The sequence below is a fragment of the Myripristis murdjan genome, chromosome 13, assembly GCF_902150065.1.
Source record: "Myripristis murdjan chromosome 13, fMyrMur1.1, whole genome shotgun sequence".
Taxonomy (NCBI): domain Eukaryota; kingdom Metazoa; phylum Chordata; class Actinopteri; order Holocentriformes; family Holocentridae; genus Myripristis; species Myripristis murdjan.
In genome coordinates, this window is record NC_043992.1 from 2,933,957 (window position 1) to 2,961,811 (window position 27,855).

At 41.9% G+C, this 27,855-nt stretch overlaps 2 protein-coding genes across 5 annotated transcripts; both read right to left on the reverse strand.

Annotated features, from left to right (window-relative positions):
- Nucleotides 1-2,395: 2,395 nt before the first annotated feature.
- LOC115370694 (heterogeneous nuclear ribonucleoprotein L-like) lies at nucleotides 2,396-16,658 on the reverse strand. Of its 2 annotated transcripts, none has more exons than XM_030067830.1 (14): nucleotides 16,503-16,544; nucleotides 15,292-15,407; nucleotides 14,376-14,613; nucleotides 14,100-14,185; nucleotides 12,983-13,079; nucleotides 12,808-12,880; nucleotides 7,375-7,407; nucleotides 6,190-6,261; nucleotides 5,534-5,781; nucleotides 4,863-4,984; nucleotides 4,417-4,618; nucleotides 3,920-3,977; nucleotides 3,530-3,640; nucleotides 2,396-2,998 (listed from the first exon to the last, which is right to left on the reverse strand). In XM_030067830.1, the coding sequence occupies exons 1-14, from the start codon at nucleotides 16,509-16,511 to the stop codon at nucleotides 2,940-2,942; spliced, it is 1,524 nt and encodes a 507-aa protein (XP_029923690.1). In that variant the 5' UTR covers nucleotides 16,512-16,544; the 3' UTR covers nucleotides 2,396-2,939. The 2 variants fall into 2 exon arrangements, with proteins under 2 accessions (XP_029923690.1, XP_029923691.1); XM_030067831.1 differs by having other exon boundaries at nucleotides 2,940-2,998; nucleotides 6,190-6,258; nucleotides 16,503-16,658.
- Nucleotides 16,659-17,177: 519 nt separating this feature from the next.
- Nucleotides 17,178-27,176, reverse strand: srsf7a (serine and arginine rich splicing factor 7a). 3 transcript variants are annotated; one of them, XR_003929271.1, is made up of 9 exons: nucleotides 26,902-27,176; nucleotides 24,814-25,047; nucleotides 24,487-24,666; nucleotides 23,323-23,409; nucleotides 22,662-22,700; nucleotides 21,946-21,990; nucleotides 20,868-20,966; nucleotides 19,290-19,838; nucleotides 17,178-18,328 (listed from the first exon to the last, which is right to left on the reverse strand). XR_003929271.1 is itself a non-coding variant. In XM_030067840.1 (8 exons), exons 2-8 carry the CDS (start codon nucleotides 25,035-25,037, stop codon nucleotides 18,277-18,279), a joined length of 726 nt encoding a protein of 241 aa, XP_029923700.1. In that variant the 5' UTR covers nucleotides 25,038-25,047; nucleotides 26,902-27,173; the 3' UTR covers nucleotides 17,178-18,276. The 3 variants fall into 3 exon arrangements, 1 of the variants encoding a protein (XP_029923700.1); XR_003929272.1 differs by lacking the exon at nucleotides 26,902-27,176 and adding an exon at nucleotides 25,808-25,832; XM_030067840.1 differs by lacking the exon at nucleotides 19,290-19,838 and having other exon boundaries at nucleotides 26,902-27,173.
- Nucleotides 27,177-27,855: the final 679 nt, after the last annotated feature.

Below are 27,855 nucleotides of genomic sequence, written 5' to 3' on the forward strand. Positions count from 1 at the left end.
GCCCTGTTCTTATGTTGTTGGCTTGGGCAATGCAGTTAAGCTTTTCTTCTAGCAATCACAATGAATTCTACGTGCTTTTTATATTTTAGGTTTATAATTAGTAACATTTATTATTAGGGGTGTGGGACTTTTATGATTTAATTCCAATTTGATTTAAAATTGATTTTTGATTCAGAATGATTCCTGATTATAAACTGAAAATCGTTTGGAAATAAATGGAAAGGAGGCACTATTTTTGTGTTCCTTTTTTTTTTTTTTTTTTTTTACCACCCCTATTAATTATGGGTTAGCTTTATTCTTAATTCTCTACCTTGTGTTCTTAAAATGTTTCTCAATGCCTTTGCTTTTTTAAAGCAATTATTTTTTATTATTTCCTCTTTTTTTTCTTGTTTGTTGTTTGTTATTTTATCTCCCTGTGCCTCTGTATTATTTGCTCATGCTTCCTTTGTTATTCAAATTTAAAATGAAAATCAAATTTTGATCCAAAAAAAAAAAAAAAAGACCAAGCAGTCCACCAGCCAGCCCACAGTCGCTGTCCACAACCCAGCAACCCATGCAGACAATGTAAATGAGAGCAATTTGTCTTACAATGCTTTAAAATAGCTTTGATGATTTAATATTAATCTGTGCACAAAAATAACAAAATGTTTTCTATGTATTCTGTGTTTTACAGGTGGAGCTGGAGGGTTGGGTGTGTCTGTGGGGAGAAACTCATTGGTATCGCATCTGCTGACATTTCCTGGCTCAAAGAGGACACAGAGAGAGGACTGCTCACACCCATTCAAATCTACAAGCACAACACTGGTGTGCCAAAGAGGCGACAAGTGAAGAAATCAGACTGCATGTGATTTTACCCAGCAGAACCTCACGGCTCTGTCCCAGATGCTGTGCCAACTCCACAGCTCCTCTTTTGGAGCTGCATCTTTGTGTGGTGCCCTTTTAGAGAGTGAAGGTGCTCCCTGAAGTGTCCGTGAGGTGAAGGGTGTGTGGGCAACGGATGGAACGTGCACCTTTACAGGCCTGGCTACCACCACCGGGTATAACTCGCTTCACCTGTGTTAGAGTCATTACATTACAAAATATTAAATATTGAATATGTTACCATAAACATGAAAGAAAAGAGCACAGTTATGCTGCAATATTTTTGTAGGATTAAGGTTGATGCACAGGCGGGATAATTGCATTCTTCACTTATGCTTATAAGATATCCATTATACACTACTCACAAAAAGTTAGGGATATTCGGCTTTCGGGTGAAATTTCAGGATGAACCTAAAATGCATTATAACCTTTACAGGTGAACTTAATGTGACCTTCTGTAAACTTTTGAATGTACATGTCCAACTGTTCAATGTTTCAGTACTTTTTGCACAAGTTGCTGTTCTCTAACAAGGAGTTTAACGGCAAAATTCACATCAGGTGTTTGATGCTCCAGCTCATCGAGGTCGTATCATTAGGGAATGGCTGCTGGAGACTGGGGTACCTCAAATGGAGTGGCCTGCACTTTCTCCACACCTGCATGGGATCAGCTGAGTCGCCGTGTAGAGGCTCGGAGCTCTGTACCCCAGAACCTCAATGTCCTGAGGGCCGCCCTTTGAGAAGAGATGCCATGCTTCAGCAGACAATAACTCGACTTGTGAACAGCATGAGACGTCATTGTCAAGCTGTAATTGATGCTCAAGGGCACATGACAAGTTATTGACACTGACATTTTTTGTTGTGCTATATCCACCACTGTTGTTGGCTTTTGTTTCAAGAAATTGTTTGAGATGAGGAAATCACCAGTGTATCCAAAAGTCAAATATCCCTAACTTTCTGTGAGTAGTGTATATTCAAGAATTTAAGCAACTGCGACTGACCCAATTTTGCACATCAACTTACATTGTTAGTAGTATTATAATAATCATCAGTAGTATTATTGTAAGGGCTTGGCTGCAGTGTCAAATCTTCAGACACAGCCTGTACGGTCCACTGTTTTTTTGTCCATAGTTGAGGTTCACATGATATTTGGTGAAATCATCTGGTGTAGATTTTGGTTAAAAGGCTGCCATGTACAGCCTTGATAGCACGGTTACACACCATTGTTCTAGTCCTGTTGATTTCAAAGTGGAATTCACCAAACCCCAGCAAAATTAAGTTATATTTCACTGTACTATATTGAATCTATGTCACTATTGACATGTACCTCAGAAAATGTGCAGTACAAACCAAGTCCTTTCCATATTAGGGTCCCTACAGAGCAAAAGAAATTTATGGTCATTTGTGGGTTAATCCACAGCTGGAAAAAAAAATAAAAATTCTGGTCTGGTCTACCTCACACCAGTTTGAATGGAAAGACAATAAACACACTACACAATCCAGAAGAATGACAAACATGATGTAAGACACAATCAAGTAGCTTCAAATTGGTTTTATTTTTTCTTAGAACAAAAAAGACTCCCGCTGCACATCGACAGACTTGGGGTGCAGCACTGAATAGGCAGCAATAATAATAAAAAAAAAAGCGCTAGAATAAAAGATCAAAAAAGACAACTCTTATACAAAACCATGGTGTTTCTCCTTCGTCACTTTACCACCTGAGCATAAAAACGTTTCTTTCAAATATACTTTCTCACATATCAGGCTATTGTATAAGCATAATAATACCAAAAGTAAAAAGGACAACTGAATATTGAAGACACGCAGGTACACAAACTCTAAACCACATCTGGGACACAAATACCAAATGTTTACAAACAGCGGCTGATTAAGCCTGCCTGGCAAGACGAACTGCGTCGGTTTACACTTTGGGGATCCAGATCAATCTGTCACAGTAGGTATCTGATGGGTTTTGACTATCACTTTGTCCCAGGTGTGTTGTGAGCAGTCATGGTCAAAAGTACAGGTGAGCGTGGTGGGAATGGCGGACCTTTCTTCATCCTCCTGGCTGTGGCTCGTGCTCAGTTAGCATGCTGCACAGTGGAGAAACACAGCTTGAGGGTGTATGGATATGGACCAGCTGGGGGAGAAAAGAGAGAAGCAATTAAGAGACTGAACATAAAACAGGCAACAGTAAACCAGGATAATGCATGCTTCCTTTGCGCCAATTCATGGCTACGTGTACATGAACAGACAATTCCATTTCTCAGGTAACCTGATTCTGGGGCGACATGTCAGTGTCCTAAAGTTCAATAAACTAAAGTCCAATAAACTGCCCAGTTAGGAAGTGTGGCATACTGCAATATCAAATTCTGCTCTCACTGGTAGTTTTCATTGTTAGGGATAGGAGATATGGGCAAAATCAAATACCACAATATCTTTGACCCAATACCTCTGTATCAATATTGTTGGGGTGACTGTTAGTGCTTAAAAAGATGTATACGCACATCAGATTTTTGCTAAACAATCACCAGTAATATGGATATGATGATCAAGTAGGTAGAGACAGAAGAACAACAGTCTAGTAAGTTCAGAAAATTGCATTTCTTTACTGTAATGCAGTCTTTAAAACTAGGAAAAGACACCACTTTTGCCATATCATAATACATACTTGAGTTCTTCATCTGGTAGTGGTTCATCATGGCCAGGGCCTCCATGGCGTCGTTGATGGACTCCCACTCTAACAAACCTGAAGCACTGCGCTCACTGGGTGCTGCACCACCTGGTGGTTACACATGGTCACACAGTTACATACTGTACACAGAGGCAGTGAATTTCACATGTATTTACTGATTAATACTGTCCTGGTTTAACTGAAAAACAAACTTGTTTTATTATTCTCACAAGGTTTCAAGATCACACTGTTTAGAGTACAAATTATTTCATTTATTTAAAAATATGGAAAATGCAAAGGTCATATGCCTCTGTAGTTAACTGAAACCTTGCCATATTTTCAGTGAAATCCTGTACCTTAGGCAAGAGCAAATAAAGATCAGCTTACTCTTTCCTGTGAACAGCTTGATGTTGATGGGGCTCTTGACACCAATCTCCTCACAAATCTGTGAAAAAGGCAACAATCATTAGTGACATCGACTGGAACAGCAATATCAATCATGTCAGAGATGAGATAATAATTCTGTAAAAAATATGAGTTATGATAATTTCTTCTTAGTCACACAAACAAAATCCAACATGCAACAAAACTACATTTAACAATCTACTAACAAATCAGTGGCACTTGTCAGAACTAGACACATCAAACTAGCAACAGTTATTCTTGAAAGGCCCCAGGTTAGTGGTCAACTGCAATCAAATGTGTTTTCTTCTAGTGTCTTTTTTTTTTTCCACACAAAGAAACAGAGGAGATGTCACCTGTAATGACAATGTGTCTTGGCAGTGTGTGCAAAGAGTAAAAATGACTTAATACCTAGTGACAAGTCTACATCACCTACATTCCTCTCACATAAGCATACTTGATCTTTCTGCCAGAGCACAGACCTGGGAGAAGACTTCTGCTGAGGCGTCCGGCTGGGCGTTGAAGAAATGCAGCACATTGCTGGGGTGTTGGATGCGGTTCTTGGCTGCTTGTTCTGGAGAGGTGAACCGGTTATTCCTGGAGCTGTGATAGTCCTTGAAGCTGCTGGTGCCGTCGTCCAGCTCATAGCACTGACCAGGCATGATGGCCTGTTGTTTGGAAACGCTGCAGGAAAACAAGATTCGAGAGCTTAGAAAGCTAGAAGCAAACAAGACAGAGCTGTAAACTGCATGGTCTTTATTTTACATTTTACTGCAGTGGAACCCTATAGCAAGCAAGTAAATAAATACATATGATCAGGTTATATAGGTTTATAGCTCAACATTTCACAAGGGGAAGGCAAAAATATGTTTTATTCATCTACATCCCAAATTCAAAGCATGTGAGGCAAAGTCCACCATAAACTCACCAAACGTTGAGTTTCTGCCCAAAGAGGAAGTTGTTGTTGAGGTGAGTGATGGCACGGTCGACAGCATAGCAGTCTCCCATTTCCACCATCGCTGCCCCGGGCTTACTCTTCATAAACTTCACCTGAAGAGAGAAATAAAGCCCATCAATCCTGTCTTTTTTTCCTATCACACTGACTTTCAGAGACAGAAATCACCTTGCCCTTAGGGGATGAAGATTTTTACAAAACTAATGTGACTTCAGGTTACAGTCTGGGTGGTGGGAGCAGTTCACGGAATAGAAGGAAAAGGTGTTTTGCAGAGGGCCTAAGTGTTAACTAGATGTTGAGACAAACCCCTGGCTAAACCTCATGAATGCAGCCAATATGAGAGAGACACTGTCCCTTTGGAAAAACCTCATGAGAGATGAATTTGTTCGTCCCACAACTTTATACATTCTGTTCTAAGGGTTATTTCTTGTAGATACAGCAGGTTTTATTTTTAATGCTTATGCTAATTTTGCTATATGGTGTGTTCTGGTAATTATGTTCTTTTAGTTTTATGTCTAATATTAAAATGGTGATTTCTGGAAAAACATCACATACAACAAAAAAACATTTACCATAATTTTTAACTACAGCTTCTACACACAACCACACATTCACACAGGCATCATCCAGCATCATACACTGACCCGCTCTACGTTGCCATAGAGACAGAAGATGTTGAAGACGCGGTCGGCGTTCATCTTGATAGGGTCCAGTCCGTACACCATGACGACGGGAGAGTCTGCGTGTGCGCCATATTCACCAGGAGGAGGGGGAGGGGGCCCATACCCAGGCCCGTAGCGACTCCCGCCACGACCTCTCATTGGTGGGCCCATGCGGCGACCCTCATAGGGCGGGGAACCGTAACTCTCATCATAGCCGTGGTAACCGCCACCTGGAAAAGGTGCAAAGACCAACAGGTGAGAGGAGCGCAGAGGGGAAAGACTACTGCTAGACAAAACACATTTGCAGAAGAAACAAACTAATCATTCTCAGCACAGTAACTGGAAAATTTGGCTGCTATTTTATAAATATAGCATCTGTGGAAACAATTCAAAATGACAACACAGCACCACTTAACTGCCACTGTGTGGAGGACCCGTTTCTAAACTCAGGCTCCTTACAAATTATGTTCCAGAAGAAAGCTATTTTAATTTCTCAACTGAAGAACTGATCCAAGGTTTGTAATAGGAAATACAGTAACTGAACAAGCTGTGCATTGTAACTTCCAACGTTGAGGACAGAAAAGAATTTGTGTTGTGTTTGTCTATTTTCTCGTTCCCCAGGGGCATGAGCGCCTTACCGTACTCTGGAGGGTGATCGCCCAGCAGAGCAGGCTGTCTCTGGCGCTTGTTGGGGTTCGCATTGACATCTTCTGAGAGGACAGGAAGAAGAATGAGAAAAAAAGGAGGGAAGGTGGAGAGAAAGAGTGTGACAGATAAATATGAGGAGTAGAGACAGGAAACAAGAGTCTGGCTTCAATCAATACACAACAGTAGGGCCCCTGAGCACTTAACAAGTTTAAAAAAAAAAAAAAAAAATCAGATACATATCTAGAAAAACTGACATATGCACTAATCCTACTGCATCCACAATCTGATCCAAATATTATATTTTGGTATAAACTGTGACATTTTAATGACAAAAAATGCCCAGATTGAATACTTATAAGTCCCCATGAAATGACCTAACATGACCTCTACTTCCTGTAAAACTGAGCATCTTATATGATGAGATCATCCTGCACTAGTGGGTGTGAATTAAAAGTTCAATTAATAAAACCTTCACACATCTTTTGAAATTCCTGTCATCCACCTTACCCCTTCAAATAAAATTATTTCTTTCCCAAACTAATATCCTATTGGCTTGCACTTGTGAATGATCCTTCCCTGCCCTATGTCCCGCCCAAACATCCTGTTTCAACAGGATTAAAAAAATAATTAAAAAATAATCAAGAAAATAAGAGTCAATTTCATGGGGTCTTTAAAGGTTAACTTGACAGAAGTAATTTGAATCTAGATAGTAATGGACCTAGGTCAAATCAGTAAGTGAGATGGATGCATGCATTTCAAGACTGAATCGTCTGGCCTAGAGGAGCAGAAGCAACCAGACTGTCTCACAAATACAAAACCCACCCATCAAACAAGGCGACGTAGGAATCTTAATAAAAGGCCCCTGGTCTATATAATAATTAGTCAAAGGAAATGATAGTGAGGGACAATGAATGGTAGGAGCGATATTAGAGTCTACATCAATGACTCAAAACCACAGAATAAGATTTTAAAAGCTTTAAAAAAACATTCACAATGGTAAATTCTTAATGTAAAGTGGAACAGGGAGAATGGGGAGGAGGGAGGATGAGACAGGAGGATGCCAATGATTTAGGGAGGGAAAAGGGGTAAGAACATTAAAGTCACTCTGGATTAAAAGTCATAAATGCCTAAATGAAAACAAAAACAAAATTATACACAAGTACGCGCACACACACCTGCATTGCTCCCATTGCCATCTGCATCACCATCTGTACAGGTACACAATAATCATACATAATCAGAACTGAAACCAGGTTAATCAAATGGAAATAAAAAAGGCACATTTCTTTCCTGAGCAAATCACAAATTGCATAACTAAGTGCTCAGGAGAGTGAAGTTAATAAACCACTCATTAGAGGGCTGTCTGTCTTCATCTGGGCAGTGTTTCAAAGATACATGCCAACAGTTTGCTGTAACATGGGTAAGAAACCTAGTAGCTGCTATATAAAATGCTGTTGGCAAGATTTCCTTCCCATCACACCTTACCAAGTGACCATCTAGGCTCTTGGAGACTGAAAAAAAGACAATTCTTTGAACGTAAGTCTCTTCAATTTTGAATCCAGCAGCCACTGTGGCTCATGGATGAGAGTTCCCTGTCCTAGTAGAGTAAATTGCTCCCCAGGTATAGGTCAAGCAAATCCTCCTTGAATTAATATAAAATATTTCCTTGCACGGTTCAGGCTCTTCTCCCAGATTCAATGATTTTATTTCCAGAAGAACTCATGAGACCAGGAAACCAGTTAGAAGTTAATCCCTGATGACTGTAAAAATTGCCAACCCAGGGAGTAACAGGACAAAGCGGACAAACATGGCCTAAGTGTCATTTGCAATGCAAACCTCGACAGAGAAATCCCTCCCACAGCCATCAACCCCCTTCCAGAAAAAGAAAGATTAAGCCTGTATGGAAAAAAAACAACATGGAGTCACATCAGTCTGGTGTGGCGATGTTGGGTGCTGAGGTTTGGAGTCATGTGGTGCTGTGCAGTTATGTCCCCCAAGCAGGGTCTTGATTTACTTACTGCATGCTTACAAACAGGGGGGAGGAAGACATTTGCAGCAGTAGTTCCACCACTCCACCCATTTCATTGCATCCAATACTCCTAATCCATTTCCTCTTTTGGGAAAGAACTCTCCACCTCAGGACCGATTCCTGGTTTTATCAAGATGAAACGCCCATTGGGTGGGTTGGTTCACCGTTTGGCTGGCATTTCCATCCATTTTGTTCCATTTTGAGGGAAAGTCTCCTCAGCACCCACTGGTAGGCCTTGAGGCTGCCATAGAGCACATTTCAGATGGGAAGCTGGTTCCTCTTAGGCGTAAATAGCCAAACCTGCATCACATGGAAGGTGTTACACAGGTTCTAGAGACTTCAAAATATTTACAGAAAAAAAAGCTGCACTCAGAAAAGTAGGATAGCAAGAGAGGGAGGTATGGAGCAAGATAAGCACAGGGAGGAAGAGATGAGGAGGAGATGAGGAGAAAGAGCAACAGAGAACAGCTGAATTCCATGTGGGAGGTTATCAGATGGAAGTAAAAACCAAAAGGAAAAAAAAATGGGCCTGACTGGGCTCTGAGTGTGCTTGTGCTTGATGGTGTTGTCAGCAATGTCTTTGTCTTCATCAGTTGTCTTGTGTTGCCTCCACTGTGATTGGCTACAGCTCGATTTCAGGGGTGTGAGTCATCTATTGGATCAGTCGGTACGGCGTCGGCGAGTGGAAGTGATGGGGAAATGTGTTGCCTGGGTGTTTTGTTGCTTTTTTTGTGAAGAAAAAAAACAAAAAAGTGCACACTGCAGACCCTTTCAAAAACAGTACAGGAAGGGCCGAGGCTTTGTCAAGTGTGATCTCGATCGACTGGTCAGTATCAGTATGGTTCATCTGTGGTGATGGGAGATGTCTCTCACTAGATCTGTCTGTCTGCATGGGTGGGTGTTGTCTTTGTGGTGTCTCCTCTGGGACTGGTATCAGTCTGTAACACCTCTCCATTTGATCTTGGCAGTGGGACTGTAGGTAGTGCACGCTTTTGGCCTGTTTCAGTGTGACACACTTTGGGTCGTGAAATGGGTAAAGGAAGGACGGAGGGAGGGAGGGTGGAGGGACCAAGCATAGCTCAGTGCCCAAAAGTACCAACAACCAAGCTCCCCACCCGCTCCGACAGGTGTGTAGTGTCTTCGTGGCTCTCATGGTGCGATGCAGCAGATGATGGATGGTGAGGAAGGAGTAGTCATATCAGTCCTACATCATCGTGTTGGATGGGTGGAGTGTCTTGTCTTATCTCCTTGTGTCTGAGGGAGAATAGGCCTTCTGTGTGAGAGTGGTTGTGTCCTCACTGAAGAAGTGGATACTTGGGATGGTGGTGGTGTTGTCAGCAAAACAATGTGTCTGCGTCTCGCTCCCAACACAAACTCCTGTACAATTTTTTTTTTTTACTTGGCAAGAACATTGACTGGTTTATTGGGAATAGGTGAGGAGTTAAGTGGCGATGCATACAGCATCCATACTGATGCTGGTCCATGCCACTATGTTCACTTCTTAGATCAATCTACCTACAGGCAAGGCAGATACTGCTTGGCCCAATTGGTGCCATGTCAAAACTGCTTGCCATTTGATGTTCAATCCTTTTTTCCATTTCTGCTGTGCTGAGTGGGACTGTAGTCCTCACTGCACTATGGGCTGACATGTAGGCAGTTTAAGATTTAAAAAAAATCAGTTAAGTTTCAAATTGGTAGGTCAGATGACAGTGGAAGAGACCAAGATCAGTGTCAGGGAAAGTTGGTTCCAGGTACTTCAGGGTGAAATTGGTGGCAATCTGTACAAATGAATTGTACTTTAGCAGACAAGCTACACCAGAGCTACACAACTCAGTACTGCTAGCTTACTCAGTTGCTGACACCAGATGGCTCCAGTGTAGCTTGGCTGTAAATTTGGGGCACGCCAATTTCAGATGGATGTTTTTCCACGTATTTGCTACTTGATAAAGAGAGGCAAAGGGTGTCAGTTTTTCATACTTAAAAATCCAATAATTCTGCTCTATTCGCTGGTGTGGCACGAAAGGCATGAACAGCTGTTGTTGCTTATACAGAGGAAGCTTTACACATCTAGACACATTTTCATGCCCACAATATGTAGGAATGATTCTTTAGCACTAACCTCTTTCATCTATCATCTACAGTGGTGTCAGGACAAATTGGCAACTACTACACCAAGAGGTGCATGAGCTTTCCAGGATTCAATAATATGAATTTTGCATTCATCCTGATTCAGACTTGGTCTTAAATGTAATGTTACCTTTGCTGGTGGTCATACCAGATAAGAAAAATTAAGTAAGAAGCTAGCACAGATGACTACTTACTATTAAAAGGACAACATCCATTACATCTCATTACTAATAAAAAGCACTACAATTCATTTGGATACGGCAGCCTGTATTTTAGGTTGTATAGGTATAACACTAGCTCAAATGTCATTGCCCTCATCTGTTTATAAAGAACCAAACTAAAATGTATAAGGGGCATAAAGCTTGAATGAACTGGAAGTGTGCCCTAAAGCTTCCTCCAAAATACATTACAAAACATAACTGATGGACAGTACAGTAGCATTAATTTATCTTCTTGGTCACAATAAAAGCTGGGAACTTGACTGAGTTAAACCAACCTGACAGGAACATGTTTGCTTTGATTCCTCACACCATAGCCTCCACATTGTGAACACCACCATGAGCCAGTGTTATGATTGTTTTATAGTTTGTGGTCATTCCTTTCTAGAATTCACACTAACTTTTAACAAACAAAACTGCAAATTTGTTATTTTTCGGGTGCAAGAAAAGATCTTAATCAGAATTTAAATAGAATGCATTAACTCAGAACTAAATCTGAATAACCGTCGTGCAATAATGCCTCTAGATGTTATATCTGTAATAATTTTCCTATCAAATATGTTAGCTTACTAAAATGAACTGGAACATGCAGTGTAACACAATATTGAAAAGAGGCTGCATAGGGACACATGCATTTCTAATGTAAATGCAGCTCAGGTATTTGACAGCTGGATACACAGTGCAGTAAATTACATGCATCTCCACCTTTGTTTGGATTGATAGTATTTTAATTTGACTGGCAGGAAACCGTTTAGGACTGTAACTGATATAATTACCATACAAGCAACAGCTCAATATGTATGGGCTGCTAAACCAGAAAGACTGCATGCCGTAAGTATAAAGAACATTGTAGAGAACATGACAGGTTTCATTGCTTCCTCATTTCCACAAGAACAACATTAGCTGTCTTTCCACTGTCCTGCCACTGTGAGCTAAGGCTACCTTTGAGCTGGACGGTGTTAAGGGCCCTTAGTCTCCAGAACAAAAATCATTCACGTTTCCACTGTTGTGCCGATAACCCCGCATTCCAGTGGTCTGCACACCTGGCACCAACTAACTACTGCAGAACTATGTACCACAGGATTTTTCCTTTGGATGCCGCTTTGTGTGTTGTGTTTTCACTATCTTGTGCTGAGACCGTTTTTTTAAGTTTTTGGCAACCTGTCCAATTGTGTGCTGGATCCCAACCGCTGCCAGCTCTCCAACTATGTAACTGCAGAACGTCCTCATTTCAGCAAACTGTTGATTTGACATTGGACATTATCCTCTGCTCAGATAGTGAGCACAACCCTAATGTCCTTGTTTGACCACGACTGCCAGCAGTTCTCCATTTTTCTTTATTTTTCTGCTACAAATGTGAGCTGCTGTGCTGACATCTGTACTCATCAGCTGCGCCGTCTCCCAACTTATGACCCTTAACTCTGCCTCAGACCTCGGTTTGCCCTGTCGGGCCCCCAAGTATTAGGTGGGCTACTGGCACCAGGCCCCGACAGCCCCACCGAGGCACCATTAAAGACCTGAGGTGACAATAGAAATGCGACTAGTTTTGGTATGCATTAGCATGCCTGCATTCAGTGGGACAGTGGGAAGCCAGGTAATGTGACTAGTTGTTGCTGTGTGTGATTAACACCTTCCTTCATTTGTGAAATTTGTGATGCTGTTCCTGCCATTCCTGCCACCCAGCAGTTACTACACATTTCAACTTTAAAAAACATCCTTATTTTATAGTTTTCAGACCCTGCAGATTTTATGGCATTATGCCTTTAATATCATATTAATATTGTAGATAACAAATCCGTTGACACAATCGATCAAGGGCAAGCAATGCACAATATGGCAGTGGTTGACTTCCTGGCCATTTTCAAATTTTGTCATGATGTGTGTCAATTTAATTTCCATGATTTTCCAAACTGGTTAGTCCTGCATATGAACCTAGCATGCAGACAGATTTTTAGAAGACCCCCTAGTGACACTTCAGTCATAACACCACTACAGGAAACAAGAGAAACTGAACTTAATGCAGTAAACATTTTAAAATGTTGCATTATATCATCTTAAACTTAATCAGTTTAACTACTCAGTGGCATTATCAGTGAAGAGTTTTGCCTCCATCTTCCTTGCAGCCCACTTGCTGAAACTCCCCACAGTGGCGGTAAGGGTGCTGAATAGTATTGACTATTTGGCCTTAAGCATGTGCATGTGAGTGGCAACATGTTCTGTGTTTGAGGGTTTACCTGGGCCTCCCAAATTGGGGTTTGTGTAGTCCCATGTGTCTTGGTCGTTCTTGAACACATTTAGGCGAGTGGGCTGAGGAAAAGCAACATTATTTTTATGAATACAGGACCAAAACGTTATATATTTTTAAAAAAATATTCATGATATATTTTGCAGTAGTATTATGTGTAATACCTTGGCATACTCGATCTTCAGCGTACAACAACCAGAGTAGATGTCTGCTCCATTGAGGGAGGCCTTAGCCCGCTGTGCACTTTGTACCGAGTCAAACGTAACGATGGGGTTAAGGAGAAGGCAGGACAGTGCATGGTACTTTTATGACAGCAATGAGGACACAGAAAAACATGCCAATATGGCAAGAGCTACTCTAATCTACTCTACCTCTACCTCTGAACAGCCCTTTGACTTATGACAGGTTTCAAGTGCGCTGAAATTAAAAACCCAGTGGACCAGTGGATAAAAATGTATTTTTGTGCAACCTCACATAAAAGGAGTGGCACAAACTTGGAATAACACCCAGGCGACAGTTGTTGAGTGAGCAGCACATCAACCAACATTCCCTGGATTCTTCATCGTAGGACTCATAAATTCAGCAGTCAGTCGTGTCACAGTGTTCGGTTATCAACAGACGCCATCTGCATGTTGCTGTCTGTAAGTCTCAACGACATGCTGTGGATGACGGGATTCCTAACCCTCATAAATCTTGTCAGACCATAATGTTTCTCATCTCCAGTGTTACCATCTTATACACCTTTTGTTTTACTTTGAAGCCTAATGAAACATCAGGCTTTTAATAGTAAAAAGCACAACTCCAGCTCACTTTCGACTGACAGCCGGTTGACTACAACAGAGCAATTTACACTACGTGCAATAATGTGTGTTTTCATTTTTCACCATTTTAAATTTACAAGCCTTTCAGTGCCAAACCTAACTTGAATTAACTGTTGTTTCCACTAACAATTCTGCTGTGCATACAAAAATAAATGAATAAATAAAATTCACAGATGTCCGAAATGTATGGCAACATAATTAAGGAGTATTTTCTGTCACCATCTTTGTTACTCCTTAGTAAAAAGACAACAGCAAGGAGCAATGATGAACTATGATGAAAAACGTTACTCTGGCATTTTTATGTCTGTAGAAGATGTTTTTCATACCAGATGATAATGAATGGCTGTGTATCGCTTCTACAGATAACTAAGATAACTAAGTCTGACATTTAAACTACCGAGGACAGTATGCAGCACCTTGCAGTCAACAACTATGTGAAGCAAAAAATGTAAAAGGATATTCGACCATGGCCTGGACACCGTTCTTCCTGAAAATGACAATTCTCTGGACAGGGCCGCAGTTGTTGCAGATGGTGTAGAGAACATCCTGTGCAATGACACCAGATTAAAAAAAACAAAACAAAACAAAACTTAACATGACAGAAACAAATCTAGAGGCAGATGCAAGAAACCAAGCAGAAAGCAATATTGAATCTGGATTAAAATGTACTTCTAGATATTAACAAACTCATTTTAAGTATTTTAAGTACTTAAGTAGCCCAAATCTGTTCAGTTACCGTGGTGATGGGGTAAATGGGGTTCATGATGGTGAGCAGAAGAACGTTGTTGACACTTCTGGAGTCATCTGGGTCTCCTGGCCTGGAGATCTTCTGGCTGGTAGAGTAGTTGATGAAGGCCGGGTGGCCGGCGATGTACACCTGGTTGTCTGCAGCGTAAGTAACAGCTGTGGACGAACCGTTCATGTCCTCATACTCCACAAGCGCCTGACGCTTCTTGGGCATCACGACCACATAGCTTAAGACAAACATTAACATGATGAGTGAATGGATAAAAAAAAAAAACTAATGGAAAAAATTATGGCAGTGACTGGTGAGTTTGTCAAACATAAAACCCTAAATCAGGTCCTGTTATAAAATTCATATTTCATTAAAGATAAAAACCTATACGTGTGTAGTGAATGTACAGATCTCTGACTCAGTAACAAATTACTTTTTTTTCCCTAAAAATTACTTAATCATTTTAATGAACTGTTCAACAATTTGTACAATCATGCTGTAACGAAGACAAAATAAACAGTAGTATTATATTTTTTGCCACATAACTTCTGCTACCACTCACACAAGTAATCACATGTCATTAAGATTGATGGAGCAATACACTGTAGTCCATTGTTCTGCCAGTGGGGGTATTTCAAAGGAAAAAACATTTCCCAGTTTATTTTGCAGTAGGTTTTTTTTTTGGTCCTGAAAACTGAAGATATTAACAGTCATATATTTTAAACTATGCATGATTCAGGTATTTGCATCTACAATTCTGGAGACATGTAGTCCTAGTGTGGACACAACCACGGTATTAGTATTACTTCCAGTTACAGATACCCCAGGGCTACAAATTTACACTGCAATTAAGCATGGAATGAGTCTCATGTTTTACATATTTTCCCCACTCATGCAGTTCTGTCTACTGCTTTACCTGATGGCTCCAAACTCCTGCAAGGCTTCCACCAGGTCAGCCTCAGTGACTCCATCAACCAGGCCCCGGACATGCACCACCACGGACGGAAGGGTCTTGTGTGGGTCCTCATAACCCTGCCACACAGAATGAAAATAACGTTAAAATACAACAGCCAACACTTTCAACTTTCCAACACCTGCCTGGATCAAACGGCTTAACGTTTCACAGTAAGAGGCATGTATATTCATTTATGTACAGGGCCAGAGGGATTAATAGCTATTCTACATTTTATGAAGAAACTGACTAACTTGGATCCATCTGACCCCAGTAATTTAAACCTCCAGAAAGTTATTATAGCAAAAATTGCTTCCCATGTTTGTATGTCAGGTATTTTATGCATATTGTTGACGAGGTAAATGACAGTTTAAATAAACATCATGAAATATGTAGCAATGAAAATGCTCATCATGTATTTAGACACGTTTAACTTTGTATTGAGTCAAACTGACCCCAAAGATAATAGGAGGGATAGGAACTGAGGTACTCATGCTTGCAAAAACGACCTCAGGCTAATCTCTGCGACTGGGGGAGGGGGTCTCACCTTGTTGGGAGGTTTTTGTGCTTTTCATCCTGTTAAAACAAATGTGCGACTTTCCTCTGAATGTAAGGAAATAAATTCAGTTTCAGTTTCAGGAACAGTTCTGCATAATATGGGTGCGACGTACCATTACAAAATACCAACGCATATTTATTTATTTATTTTCCTAAAAGGCAGGTATTCCCCTCACACTCACACATTGAGAGCGCTAAGCTAGCTCACCGTTAGCACGTTGCTAATGCAGCTGACACGAGAACAAAGCGCTGGCCTGGTGGCGAGGCCCGGCCGGCGAGCACCGGCCTGCCCCCATTGATTCAACTCAAACCATAGCTACAACACATATGTTGTAGTTATCATCTGTTTCTAGATGTATCCTCGTTTGTTTATCATGTACAATATACAGCTCGCCACAGGAAAATGCTGTTTAAACGGAGAAAACGGCACGAAGCCCCCTTTTCTGGAGCATTATCCTTTTTTCTTTTTTTTTTTGTTTGAACGGGCCTGGTCGTCGTGACACAGTTTCCATTCGCGCCTGATTGAATTACTTCCATGTAGGCTTAACACCGTACCCGAGACCGATCGTGTTTGCTCGGTTAAACTACTTTTTGCACCCTTCATGCAACTAACTCACCGTGGCCATTCCGTCGGTTTTCTGTCTTTTCGTTGCCCTGCCGTCTTCGCTGTAATAACGGCTCGCCGCAGTAGCCATGTTGTCCCAGTTAAAAAGGATAGTGGTAGTGACGAAGTGAAATGGACGGAAAAGTCAAGAAAAAACGACGGTCCTCTTTTCACGCCCACCACAGCCCGCTGCGAGCTCTGATTTGTCAACAGCACTTGTCAATCTAATTAAAACCCGAGCAAGAGCCAATGGGAGTACAAGAAATGCACACAAGCTCGCAGTGGACAGGCGTTGAAAGGCCTGTGGGTACTTAACTTGTGATTATACTCATTTACTCATATGTTTGAACAGCGTATTTTCTGACTTTCATAATATGCATCCATATAAAGGTTGTAGAAATAATGTGTCACTGCCACGCTCCGGTAAATTTTGACGCAGGCCTTTTATATACACCAAGAGATAGGAGGCTTATGATGTGCAAGCAACCATCTTTTAATCTAATTACCTCTCTAATTTAGACAACTTTCATGACTGTAATCCAGAGAAATCAGGACAACACACAATCAAATGGGGGAAAACATTAATCTTGATAGATTGCGAGAAAAAGATCTCAATATTCTTTATGTTGAACACAGGTTTACAGTGATCATTTCAATGACTCATTAAAGAAACAAGACAACTGAGACGTATGTCTAAGAGATTTATTCAAAAATAAAACTGCCACTGTTTTATAAGCCAGGGAGAGAGCAAAAAGTTAAAGCAGCCCTTGCAGAAACAAAATCTCAGCATGCTGAATTTTTTAAACAACCAAAAATCATCACAAAAAAACAAATTTTTGATCAGCACATACAGAAAAATCTACCAAGTGGACAGTGAGCTGATGACAATTGTAAAAAGGGCAGTGCAGTACAAGAACAGACATCATGCGGAGTACCAGTCTCTGCTGTGGGAATGTGACATCATCATACATAAGGCATGCAGGCCAGCGACTCTGTATGAGTGTGTCTTTGTGTGAGTATGCCAGATGGGTCAGGTGAACTGCGTTTCTGAGCTCAAATGTCAACCAGAGTGCAAGGGGGGAAAAAAATTATTCATACTTTTGCCCATTTGCAAAGTCCATTTTAGGGTTACAGCAGTCAGCCATGCACATGTGAGACAGGTTAGGGATTGAAAATTTTATTTACCAGTTCTTCCAAAAATGGGGAGGTCGACTTTAGTACTAGTACAGGACCAGAATCTAGGTTTGGTCACGCACAGCATTTGGGATTGACATTTGTTGCAGTAAAGGCAAGGCGGGTTAGGGTATAAAAGCAGGTCAGTGCAATGTCCTCGAAGTAAAACTTGCATGTGTGCCTCATCCTGCAGCACTGTATAAACTGGGATGTCTGCTATTTGCTGTATGAACTGCCCAAATCACTGTTAAAAGTCAACTGCATCATTCATCTGATAACACAGAAGTTGTTGCTTGAATTCCCCGCTTATGTAAAAGGTAGTCCAAACAGAAAGCAGTGTTTAAAACAATCCTGTGGCCCTATCGCATGGAAATGGACTTGCAACATTGTAAGGCTGCACAGTGAATACATCCCAGGAGAGAAATCCAAACTCAGAAGACTAGCTTACAAAACAAAACAAAAATTTTAAAAAAACAAACAAAAAAAAAAAACCAAACAAAATAACAGCTTAAGGGCTGTCAAAGCAGGGTGGGTGGGATGTGACTGGGAAGGGAAGGGAATCAGAGGTGTGTGTGTTTAGGGCATGGGTATGAGGGGTTATTATTCTTCTTTGCTCAGTCGTCTCCTGGCGTGGGGCTTCGCTTCGGACTTGCTGAACGGGAACGACTGAAACAGAAAGAGAGGAGCGTTAGTGTGGTGCAAGGGAGGGTGGCAGACCGATCAGAATAACTGCACATGGCAATCAAACCATTAAACCCCATCAATGAAAACCTTGTTACTAGGCCTATTCCCTTGATCAGGTTGATCTGAAAAAACAAGTCAATTTGTCAACCTAAAAATTCTTTCTGAAGTTCACTGGACTGGTGCCAACTGTTTAATCTGACTAATTTTATCACCTTCGTACACAAGTTTGCAGAAGTATCTGGTCCAAGAAAACAAAAAAGTGTTTTGTTAGAATGACCTGTCTAAAGTGCCATATTCACTCAAGGCAGCCAGTGTTTCAGAGATAATGACCCAGGCCTGGAGCTACATACATAACTGAAACTCCCAAACACACACACTGACCCCCATACATGACAAAAAAACACTCTGAGAACTCTTCATTCAGCACTAGAGAAAGTTGTTGTTTTGTTGGCAATTTGTGTGCAAAAGGACAAATTTAGAACTTGCACTTACCATGGGCGAGAAAAAAAAAATCAAGGCGCAGCACCAACTTAGACTACCTGTTCAGCGCCATGAGCATTAAGAAGACTACACATTTCAAAGCCACTGCTACATAACTAAACTGTACTTAAGTTGCAGTAATCAAGTAGCTCTTTTGCTGGCAGAGCAGCTGAAAATGTGTAAACATGGTAAAACATGTATGGGTCAAGTGGAATAACATCTCTGCTCACACAGCATCTTCAGACACATCAGCCAGTTAAAATTAACCGTGCATTCCTTTCCAGCTTTCACTCACTCTCACACACACTCACACCTTCACCCCCGAGCATGCTTGATAAGGCTCAACATTAGCTCTACAATGAGAAATATATATCCCAGACTACAACAAATCTGTGTGTGCTTTGATTTCACCATCAAATATGACAGTTTTCTAACCTTGTCAGGGGGTTTGGTTTTTGGTTACCTTTGGAGACAGTGGCAGAAACAACAAGTACAGAGAAGCGAAGGACGAAAGGACTGAAGGACGGATGACTACAACTCGGAGAGACACTGCGCTGGGAGGCTCTTGAAGACTGATCTCTCGTCAGCTCTCTCATGCTCTCACTTTCAGAAGCTAAGACAGAGGCCGAAGAGCTCTGGTAGGTAGGTAGGGGGGTCTGGTAGGTAGGTAATGGGTTTAAAAAGGTAGTGGTCGAACTCTGAACTGTGTGGGTCAGCCCTCTGGTAGGTCTGAAGGCTGGCTGGCTGGCTGGCTGGGTGACTCTAGTAGAACAACTGTATGTGTGCGCGGGCTGATCTCGTCTGAGCGTGTGCGTCGGTCGGACAGACGGCCACTCATTCTCTGTGGCGGGGGCTCGGTCGGTAGGTCGACCTCTAACACCAGCTGCAGGCGAAGGCTGATCTCAGGTCAGCGCTTAGTCACCCTCCCGCAGGACGTGCACACCGCCAGCTGGCAGACCCTGGGCCTGGGATCAGCTGCGGTGCCTGTGCAGTGCTCAGCTCCCACCACACGCTTTAAAGAAAATATGAAAAATAAACAAAACTGTGCTGCACAGATTTCTTAAGTCACACCACTGCCGTAGTGTTGCCTGAACTCAGCTGAAGTTTTCTCTGGTCTTTTGCTGCCTGACGAGTTAGCCAAATTCACAAAAGGATAGATAAATCTGGATGGGGAGCTAAAAATAGAGGGAAAAAAAAATCATATCTAAACCCTACCTCTGTACATTGTTCTTTACCACTGGTCAGTCTAATCAAAGTTGTTGTCTCTGTCAGACTACACTTAATCAGATCAGGACTCTACATCTAGTGAGGGTAAGAGCAAAAGAAAGCAAGAGTACAGAGCATATGGATGGGTATACTTCAATCTGACTTTAGCTGTGCTAGTCCTAAATCCTAACTGCTGATGTTTTCTCCCATGCCCATTCTTTCCAAGATCCAGTGGGACTTGATGAAAAAAGCTTCACTGTCAAACTCTGCTGAATGATGAAAAGAGAGCACACGGGAGAAGCCAAGCTTTCAGCAAGTTCTGCTTCCCTATCCCACTCAAAGAGCTTAAAATCTCTATCCTCTGTTCCAACACTCTCTCTCTGTCCTCTACTGTCCAGCAGCAGCAGCATGAGACTTGGCAGCAGACGCAGAGCTCTCCGGCGCAGAGGCAGACAGGGTCCTCAGCAGCTGTCTCTTTGCAGGTCGTGTGCCAGTTGTTCATCGACGGCGTGTTGCTCCCGGGTTTGAGGGTCTATGTAACAATCATCACTTACCTAGGATGAGAGTGCCTAGCTCTGGCTAACATGGCAAACATATCTGACCCTCACCTGGAATGTAAGCTAGGTGTTGACTGAAGCGGCATATCTTAAAAAAAAAAAGGGGGAAAGGTAAGGTCTACAGCTAATAAGGACTTTCCTACATTCAGTCATAGAACGTCCTGGCCAAATCAATTAAAACTAAGCACTAACAAGCCAGAGGGACAAGGAGAGATAAACAGCTCATTTACCTAGACCCTTAATCAGTATGTGAGATAAAGCAAAGACTGTGGGTTTACCTGTTCCTCTTGTGGCTGACTGAACGGGAGCGAGAACGGGAGCGAGAGGCTGAGCGCCCTCTGGGTCCGGAGCCAGACCGAGAACGAGACCTGGAGCGACTGGAAAAGAAAGACGTTAAAAGCTACATAATTAACCAACAAGTTGCAAGCAAGCACTAAAGCATAAAAGCTACTTCATGCTTTTCAGTGTATGTGGTGTTAGAGCACTCACTAGGAGAGCGCACACACACTGTTCCCACCAGCACTGAACAATTCAAAGTTCTTGTGGTCAAAGCGGTTCGAGAGAATGGTGCCTGAGTTGTTGCAATAGTGACGCAGTTGCGTTCACTTTTGGTACTTCAGAGAAACGATCCAGCTGATAAGTGCAGCCTCTGCAACACTTGCCATGGTGTTACACAAATCCAGAGATGATAATCTCTTTCACAAGTCATTTTTGAACCTGCCACTGGTGCCATGTAGACTGGATAGACCAGAAAATGCATGGATTGGCCTTAAGTGTGCTTTACAGTGATCTTGGAACCTCAAAGAACAGAAACGGGACACTCTTCTTACCTCAGGATAAAAAGTGTGTCCCTGATCAAATGCAAAACATTATTTCAAATTTGGTACAACCACGTACAATGTAACAGTATACCTGTGTAACAGTACATATCCGTCTAGCAGCATCACTGGCTTTCTGTCTGTTTTGCTTATTTTAACAGTTTAAAATGTGACTAAAACCAATCACTACTTACAGGACACATCCATTTTAAAAGCAGGAGCCTTTTCGTCAGTCTTAATGAGACAATGATATGTTAATGCCCAGTTTTTAAAAAAAAAAACAATGGCTGGATCTCAGCTAATCAGTGGTTATGACATTGGTGTTCCACATGCCGGAAGTTGTTGCAAGAATTAAAGGCTTGAGTAAATCAAGTCCCATGTCTCCCACAATGAACCAACACAAGAGTAGCTGAACAGTCACTCCAAAACGTTAATCACATGACAAAAACCAATTGTGATGCTGGTTTATAAAGGATGTGCTTACTACCACACGCTTGAGCAATTGCATTCACGTGTGCGTAAAGTGTTAATGACCTACCTTCTCACTGGAGTCCTGGACTTAGAACGAGCAGGGGAGACAGACCTGACATCACAGGAGATAAAGATTTAATTACACCTCCAGGGGAAACGATAAACATTCAAGGTCTTAATTACTGTCTACTCTGAATTATTTTCATTCTGCCTGTATGGTATTAATCCCTGGTTTTTATCTCACCTCCCCTTCTGTACAGGAAAATTGCATTGCAGGGATCAGATGCAAAACTGGACTAACCAGACCCTGACGTGGTTTCCATTTCCTATGGTGTGGTCCATTAAAAATGTACAAAGTAGAAATTTGGATTTGAAACAAAGAAGGCTGTGTATAGAATTTTAATGTGCAAAAAAAGTCAAATCATTTCCACGGATTAATGAAACACACACTTCAGCATGGTTCCACCTCAGTTGTTCTCAAAGTGCATGGCCATAAGGCAAGTGATGAGTTAAATAATCACAGTGTAATCATGATTTTCCATTTAACACAAAACTCAAATACAGGTATAATTCAGACAAGCAGCCGAAAACCATACTTGGATTTATTTTATGATACATGATGCAGGACAGGTGTATAAGCCTTCTGGAAAATGGATATCTCAACACCATATGTACACACATTCCTTTGTATTTTACTGCATTGGCCAGCTGAAGTCTATGTAATATGCAAGACCTCACTTTGGCAACTGTACAAGTATTTTTCCCCATTCTCTGTAGCCTTACCTGCTTCTGCGTTTGGAATAGGATGGAGATCTATGGCGGCTGGAGAGAGAGCAAAATGAAGAGTCATAACGAGGATATCTGAGTAGTAAAAACAACACACTTTTCATATATATATATATATATATATACATACATATATATACATACATATATATATATATATATATACATATATATATATATACATACATACATACATACATACATACATATATATATATATATATATATATATACACACATATACATATACATATATATATACACACTATATATACACACACACACACATATATACGTGTGTGTGTATATGTGTGTGTATGTATAGATATATATCTACACACACACACACACACACACACACACACACACACACACACACACACACACACACACAAAATAAATAAGACTTTACATTTTTTTTCTCATTCATTCTCTGAATACTGGCCTTGCATGAATAAATGTGGGTGAATCCAAGTCAATGAGCTAATCAATATAAATAAAACTATCACAATGGGACTGTTGATTTTTGGACACCATGACCAATACACAGGATCCTCATTACTTGTTATCAGGTGTGCTTCTCACTGTTCAGCTGTACCCAACATCTGCAAGTTGTGGATTTGCCCTTTTGGAGTTTAAGTGTGCAAAGTCAGCTTACCGGCCATTGCTACGGCTGCGGGAGCGAGAGCGGTAGCGGCGTCCACGGGACCTGGACCTGGAGCGAGACCGAGAGCGGGATCGAGACCTGGAAAACGGAAAGACAAGCTCTGTCAGTTAGTGTCAGAGCTCAGTTTGTCACTCGCTTTTTCTTTTCCTTTTGATGGTACAATAGAGCCAGATGATAAGCTGACTAAGAATCAAACCACATCCACTAAAGAAAACTCATACATTGCACTGGCCAGGCTAAGAATTGTAAATTTAGTTTACAGCTGAAACTTTTTAAACAGTAGTTTTTGCTAGTCAGTACTGAAGCAATTCATTTCACTATGAACGTCTGATTTACTCGATAGTAAGGCTGTGTTGATTTGCTATGCATACAGGAGAAACACATAATACACAAATTGTTTTTTCCACAAGCAATCACAATCATAACATCAGACTTGGGGATTATCATTAGTACACCATAACATCTGGATTTCAAAATAAGGCCCGTTTCCACCAAAAGGTTCCTGGTAGTATTTGGGGGGCAGGAGCCACTACAGGAACGTCCTCTCGCTCAGCCCTCTCAACTGCCGTGTCTCCACTGAGTAGGCCGAGTAGGAGGAAGGTTCCTGTAAAGTTACCGGGCAGTTGCGCAACCATGACCGGCGTGTTGCTAAAAAAACCGTGTTGTTCCGTTAGCGTCCCTAAAATGCCGACTAAAAAGCCTGCTGTTAGCGTTAGCTAACGTTCCCTACAGCTAACGTTAGCGTCCCTAAAAATGCTGTCTAAAAAGTGTGTTGTTAGCGTTAGGTAACGTTAGCTAGCATGTTAGCATTAGCCGTGTTGCGAGGGACGCCTAACATTAGCTAAAGCTAAAGCTAACGCTAGCGCCCGGCTACTTTGTTGCTTTCTGTTGGCACCACATTGCGCCATGAGTAAACCCAGGAGTTTTTCAGGGCCGCTCAGAGTCCCTACCCCGAGGCAGGGCCTTTTTTTTTTTAGCCCCTGTAAAAATTCAGGCACTCTCTCCTTCGGGGTAGTTCTGGCGGTGGAGACACATGACAACAGCCCCGGCCCTGTAAAATTACCCCGAAGTTCCAGCAGTGGAAACAGGCCTAGAAACAGGCCTAGAAACTGGACAAGCTTAAAAACAAACAGTCATCCCAGTATTGCTTTTTACCTGCTGCGGCGACCACCTCCTCTCTTGTTGAACCGGTAGCAGTCATAAGCGTAGTGGCCCCGGTCCCCACACTGGTAACACCGATCGTTGGGATCAAAATGGCGTCGACTGGGGCGACCGCGGCCCTTCCTCGACAGGCCTGTTGACATTTCAACACGAATACGGGAACCACACAGAACCCTGAGGAGCAGGAGAGGATTAAGATGGTAGACAAGGGATTGTTTTCAGCTGCAGTTCTAAAAAAGTCTTGTCAGATACTGAGTTTACCCCTAATAAATAAAGATAAAAGTACTGTATGAATATATGCCGTTCAGTGTGACTACTCACTTTCCATCCATGCCTTTCACTGCATCCTCTGCATCCCTGGGGTCCTCATACTCCACAAAGGCAAAGCCAGGCGGGTTCCTGGCCACCCAGACGCTTCGCAGCGGACCGTAGTAACTGAATGCTCGCTCCAGCTCTCCTTTGGCAGCACCATTGCCCAGGTCACCCACATAAACTTTGCAGTCGGTGGTCCGAGACGAGCTACGGGAGGATGAGTAGTACGACATGGCTCCTTGCCTGGCAGGAACAGAGGAGATGCTCAGGTTAGTTGAAGAATTTGTGAGGGTTTAGGCCTAGTCATTGAGAAGAATGATAAACTTGATCACGTCATAGTTGGGAATTTATGGGGATGGGGAAAAAATAATTTAGTAATGTGACTGATTTTTTACATTTTTTTCTTATTATGGACACAATTTAAAGTAAATATTGGTATCATGTAGTTAGATAAAACTAGACGACCTAAAGAATCTGTTTGTACCACGCATGCCTGTACTAGTTTGTCTGCAAAGGGACTAAATATCACTCCAAGGTTAGGCTAAATTCTGACAAGGAAGAATATAGCATGGTCATTTTCAATGGGTCCCTCGACCTCTGACCTCAAGCTAACCAAATGACAATGGTTCCATGGGCACCCATGGGTCTCCCCAATTGCAGACATGTCCACCTTGTGCCAATCCCATGCAGTTTGTGGCAAAAACCGTGCAGCTGTTTTGCATGCAGTACAATCTTAGATCTAGAACGCAGGAGGTAGGAGTTGGTCATTAAGTGTTTTTGAGTCTTTGTTTCTGGGTTAGATTAGGACTTGGGCTGCAGCCTGGCTTTGTTGTGGCTAAGCACGTCCTCTGCCTTGTAGCACCCATGTCCTCTGAACCAGAACCAGAGCTTTATGGCACTTCATGGCCTTTGTTCTCTCCTGAATAGAGCTTTGCGAGTGGGATATAAAAATGCCATATGTACATCACTGTGGATAAAAGTATCTGCCATATGTGAACTGCACCTGTAAATATGTTCTTGAGGCCTGTTGCAAAACGGTGTATTTGTGCAGACTGGGACCTAAACAGTCTTGAAGTTGCATCAATTGGCTTTGACTGGAAAGCTGAGACTCCTGTAGATTCAATGAGCCACATTTGATTAATATGTGATGATGTTTGCCCCCATAGCAGCCAGTTCACTGTAGTGAGACAATTTTTTTTTTTTAAACTTGATCACAGCCTCATGAAACTTAACATCTACAAACTGGAGGAGAATTTTTAACGAATTAGCAAATCCATTATCATGATAGCATCCAACCAGGAGATAAGCACGTCGTCTATTTAATGTTTATCCGGGAGGTCAGAGATCAGACTCTTCTGGAGAAGGTGTGTTCACTGTATTCTTCAAGGTGCCCCTCAGCCCTCAGTGGCTGAACCCCAGCAGCCATGCAGGCGCCCAGCTTATGGAGCCCGTGCAGGCTAAAGGAGGCACCACCTGACTGTTAGCGCGCCAACCTCGGCCCCGGCAGGCCTTTCAGACAAAGGCCGTCCACCGAGCTCACTTTGAGGAGCCCAAACCAGTAACACCACTAAGCTATTGGACAACACCCTCACTGAGTTCCATAATTTTATACCAAAACATTATCTCTGATCCGCTGAAACATGAACAAACTGTGTTCATAGTTCATTTAGAAGCCCGGATTTATCGGCGATAGATGCCCACTACACTATTTTTCGTTCGTTGAATGTTACCGAAGTCCGATAAATAACAAAAGTACCGTTAACAACTTAAAACATCACATTGTGCAGCTTAATTTAGCTACTGCAGTGGTGCCGATGGATCAGTCTATGTACCGACAATCAGCCTACAACAACGCAGGGAGCCCTTACCGAAACTCCCTTGTGATATACTCGACGTACCATCTATGATTTGATTAACCATCCCCCAGTAACTGTTTTAATTGTATTCTATTATTCAACAGAAACTGAAAACGAAAATAACATTTAACCAATGCCCATCCTACATAAATGTGCCCGTAGATGTACCCAGCAATTAGCCGGAGGCCATGGCTTCGACTGTTCATCAACAATGGCGTTTGCACGCGCTAGCGTTACTTACCTTCTTCCGCACTTTCCGTTGATTTGTGAGTCAGCACCGACCACAGACGAAACTTCAGCCCTTTATAACTTAGCCCTGACCAATAATGCACCCAGAACTGTAAATCCTTTCTATACTTACTGAGCTAACTAGCCGCTTTAGCGAGCATTAGCAGAACGACCACATGCCCTCCATCGAGCTTCCTTAGCTAACCACCAGCAGACGAAACCAACCACCAGCCGTGTGACTTCCGCACCTGCGCACTGCGGCTCCCCTAAGAGGCGATTCGGGCGCACGCTCTTTTCTCCCGTAAGGCCGAGTTATGGTTCTGCGGACACTAGACGCAACGCGCACGCAGCTGTTTGCTGCCTTTTGATTGATTGATTGATTGATTGATTGATTGAGTTCTTTATTTCGAACATAAACAGCAGTAAATCAAACAAAAACAAAATAATAAATACTAAATAAAGCTAAACAAGATAAGATAACAAAGATCCAAAAATAAAGTAAAATAAAGAAAAATAAAATAAAATAAGATGCATCTATTATCATTAACATGCTCGAAAAGGAGTAGGAAGAAGTAAAAACTTATTTAATCCTACCCCCTAATCTCTATTTCATTATAATGTCTATTTCATTATATTCAGTCAGAAAATAATTTGTTCATCTGTAATTTCTGTACAAAAAACACAAAATGTATTAAATAAAAAATACAAAAAATATATAGGCTATACTGTATCCATATGCAACACTCTGGAAACCGGCTGATGAATGCCACTCAACTCCAGGCACGTTTAAGGGAGGTGAGAGGCATGCTGTTCACATTTTGACATCATTGAGACCAAGACGACACCCAACAATTGATAACAGTACCTTGCTGCTGTTCACATTTTGACATCATGATGCTGTTCAACATTTTGACATCATGAGACAAGACGACACCAACAATGATCAACAGTACCTCGCCATTGCGAG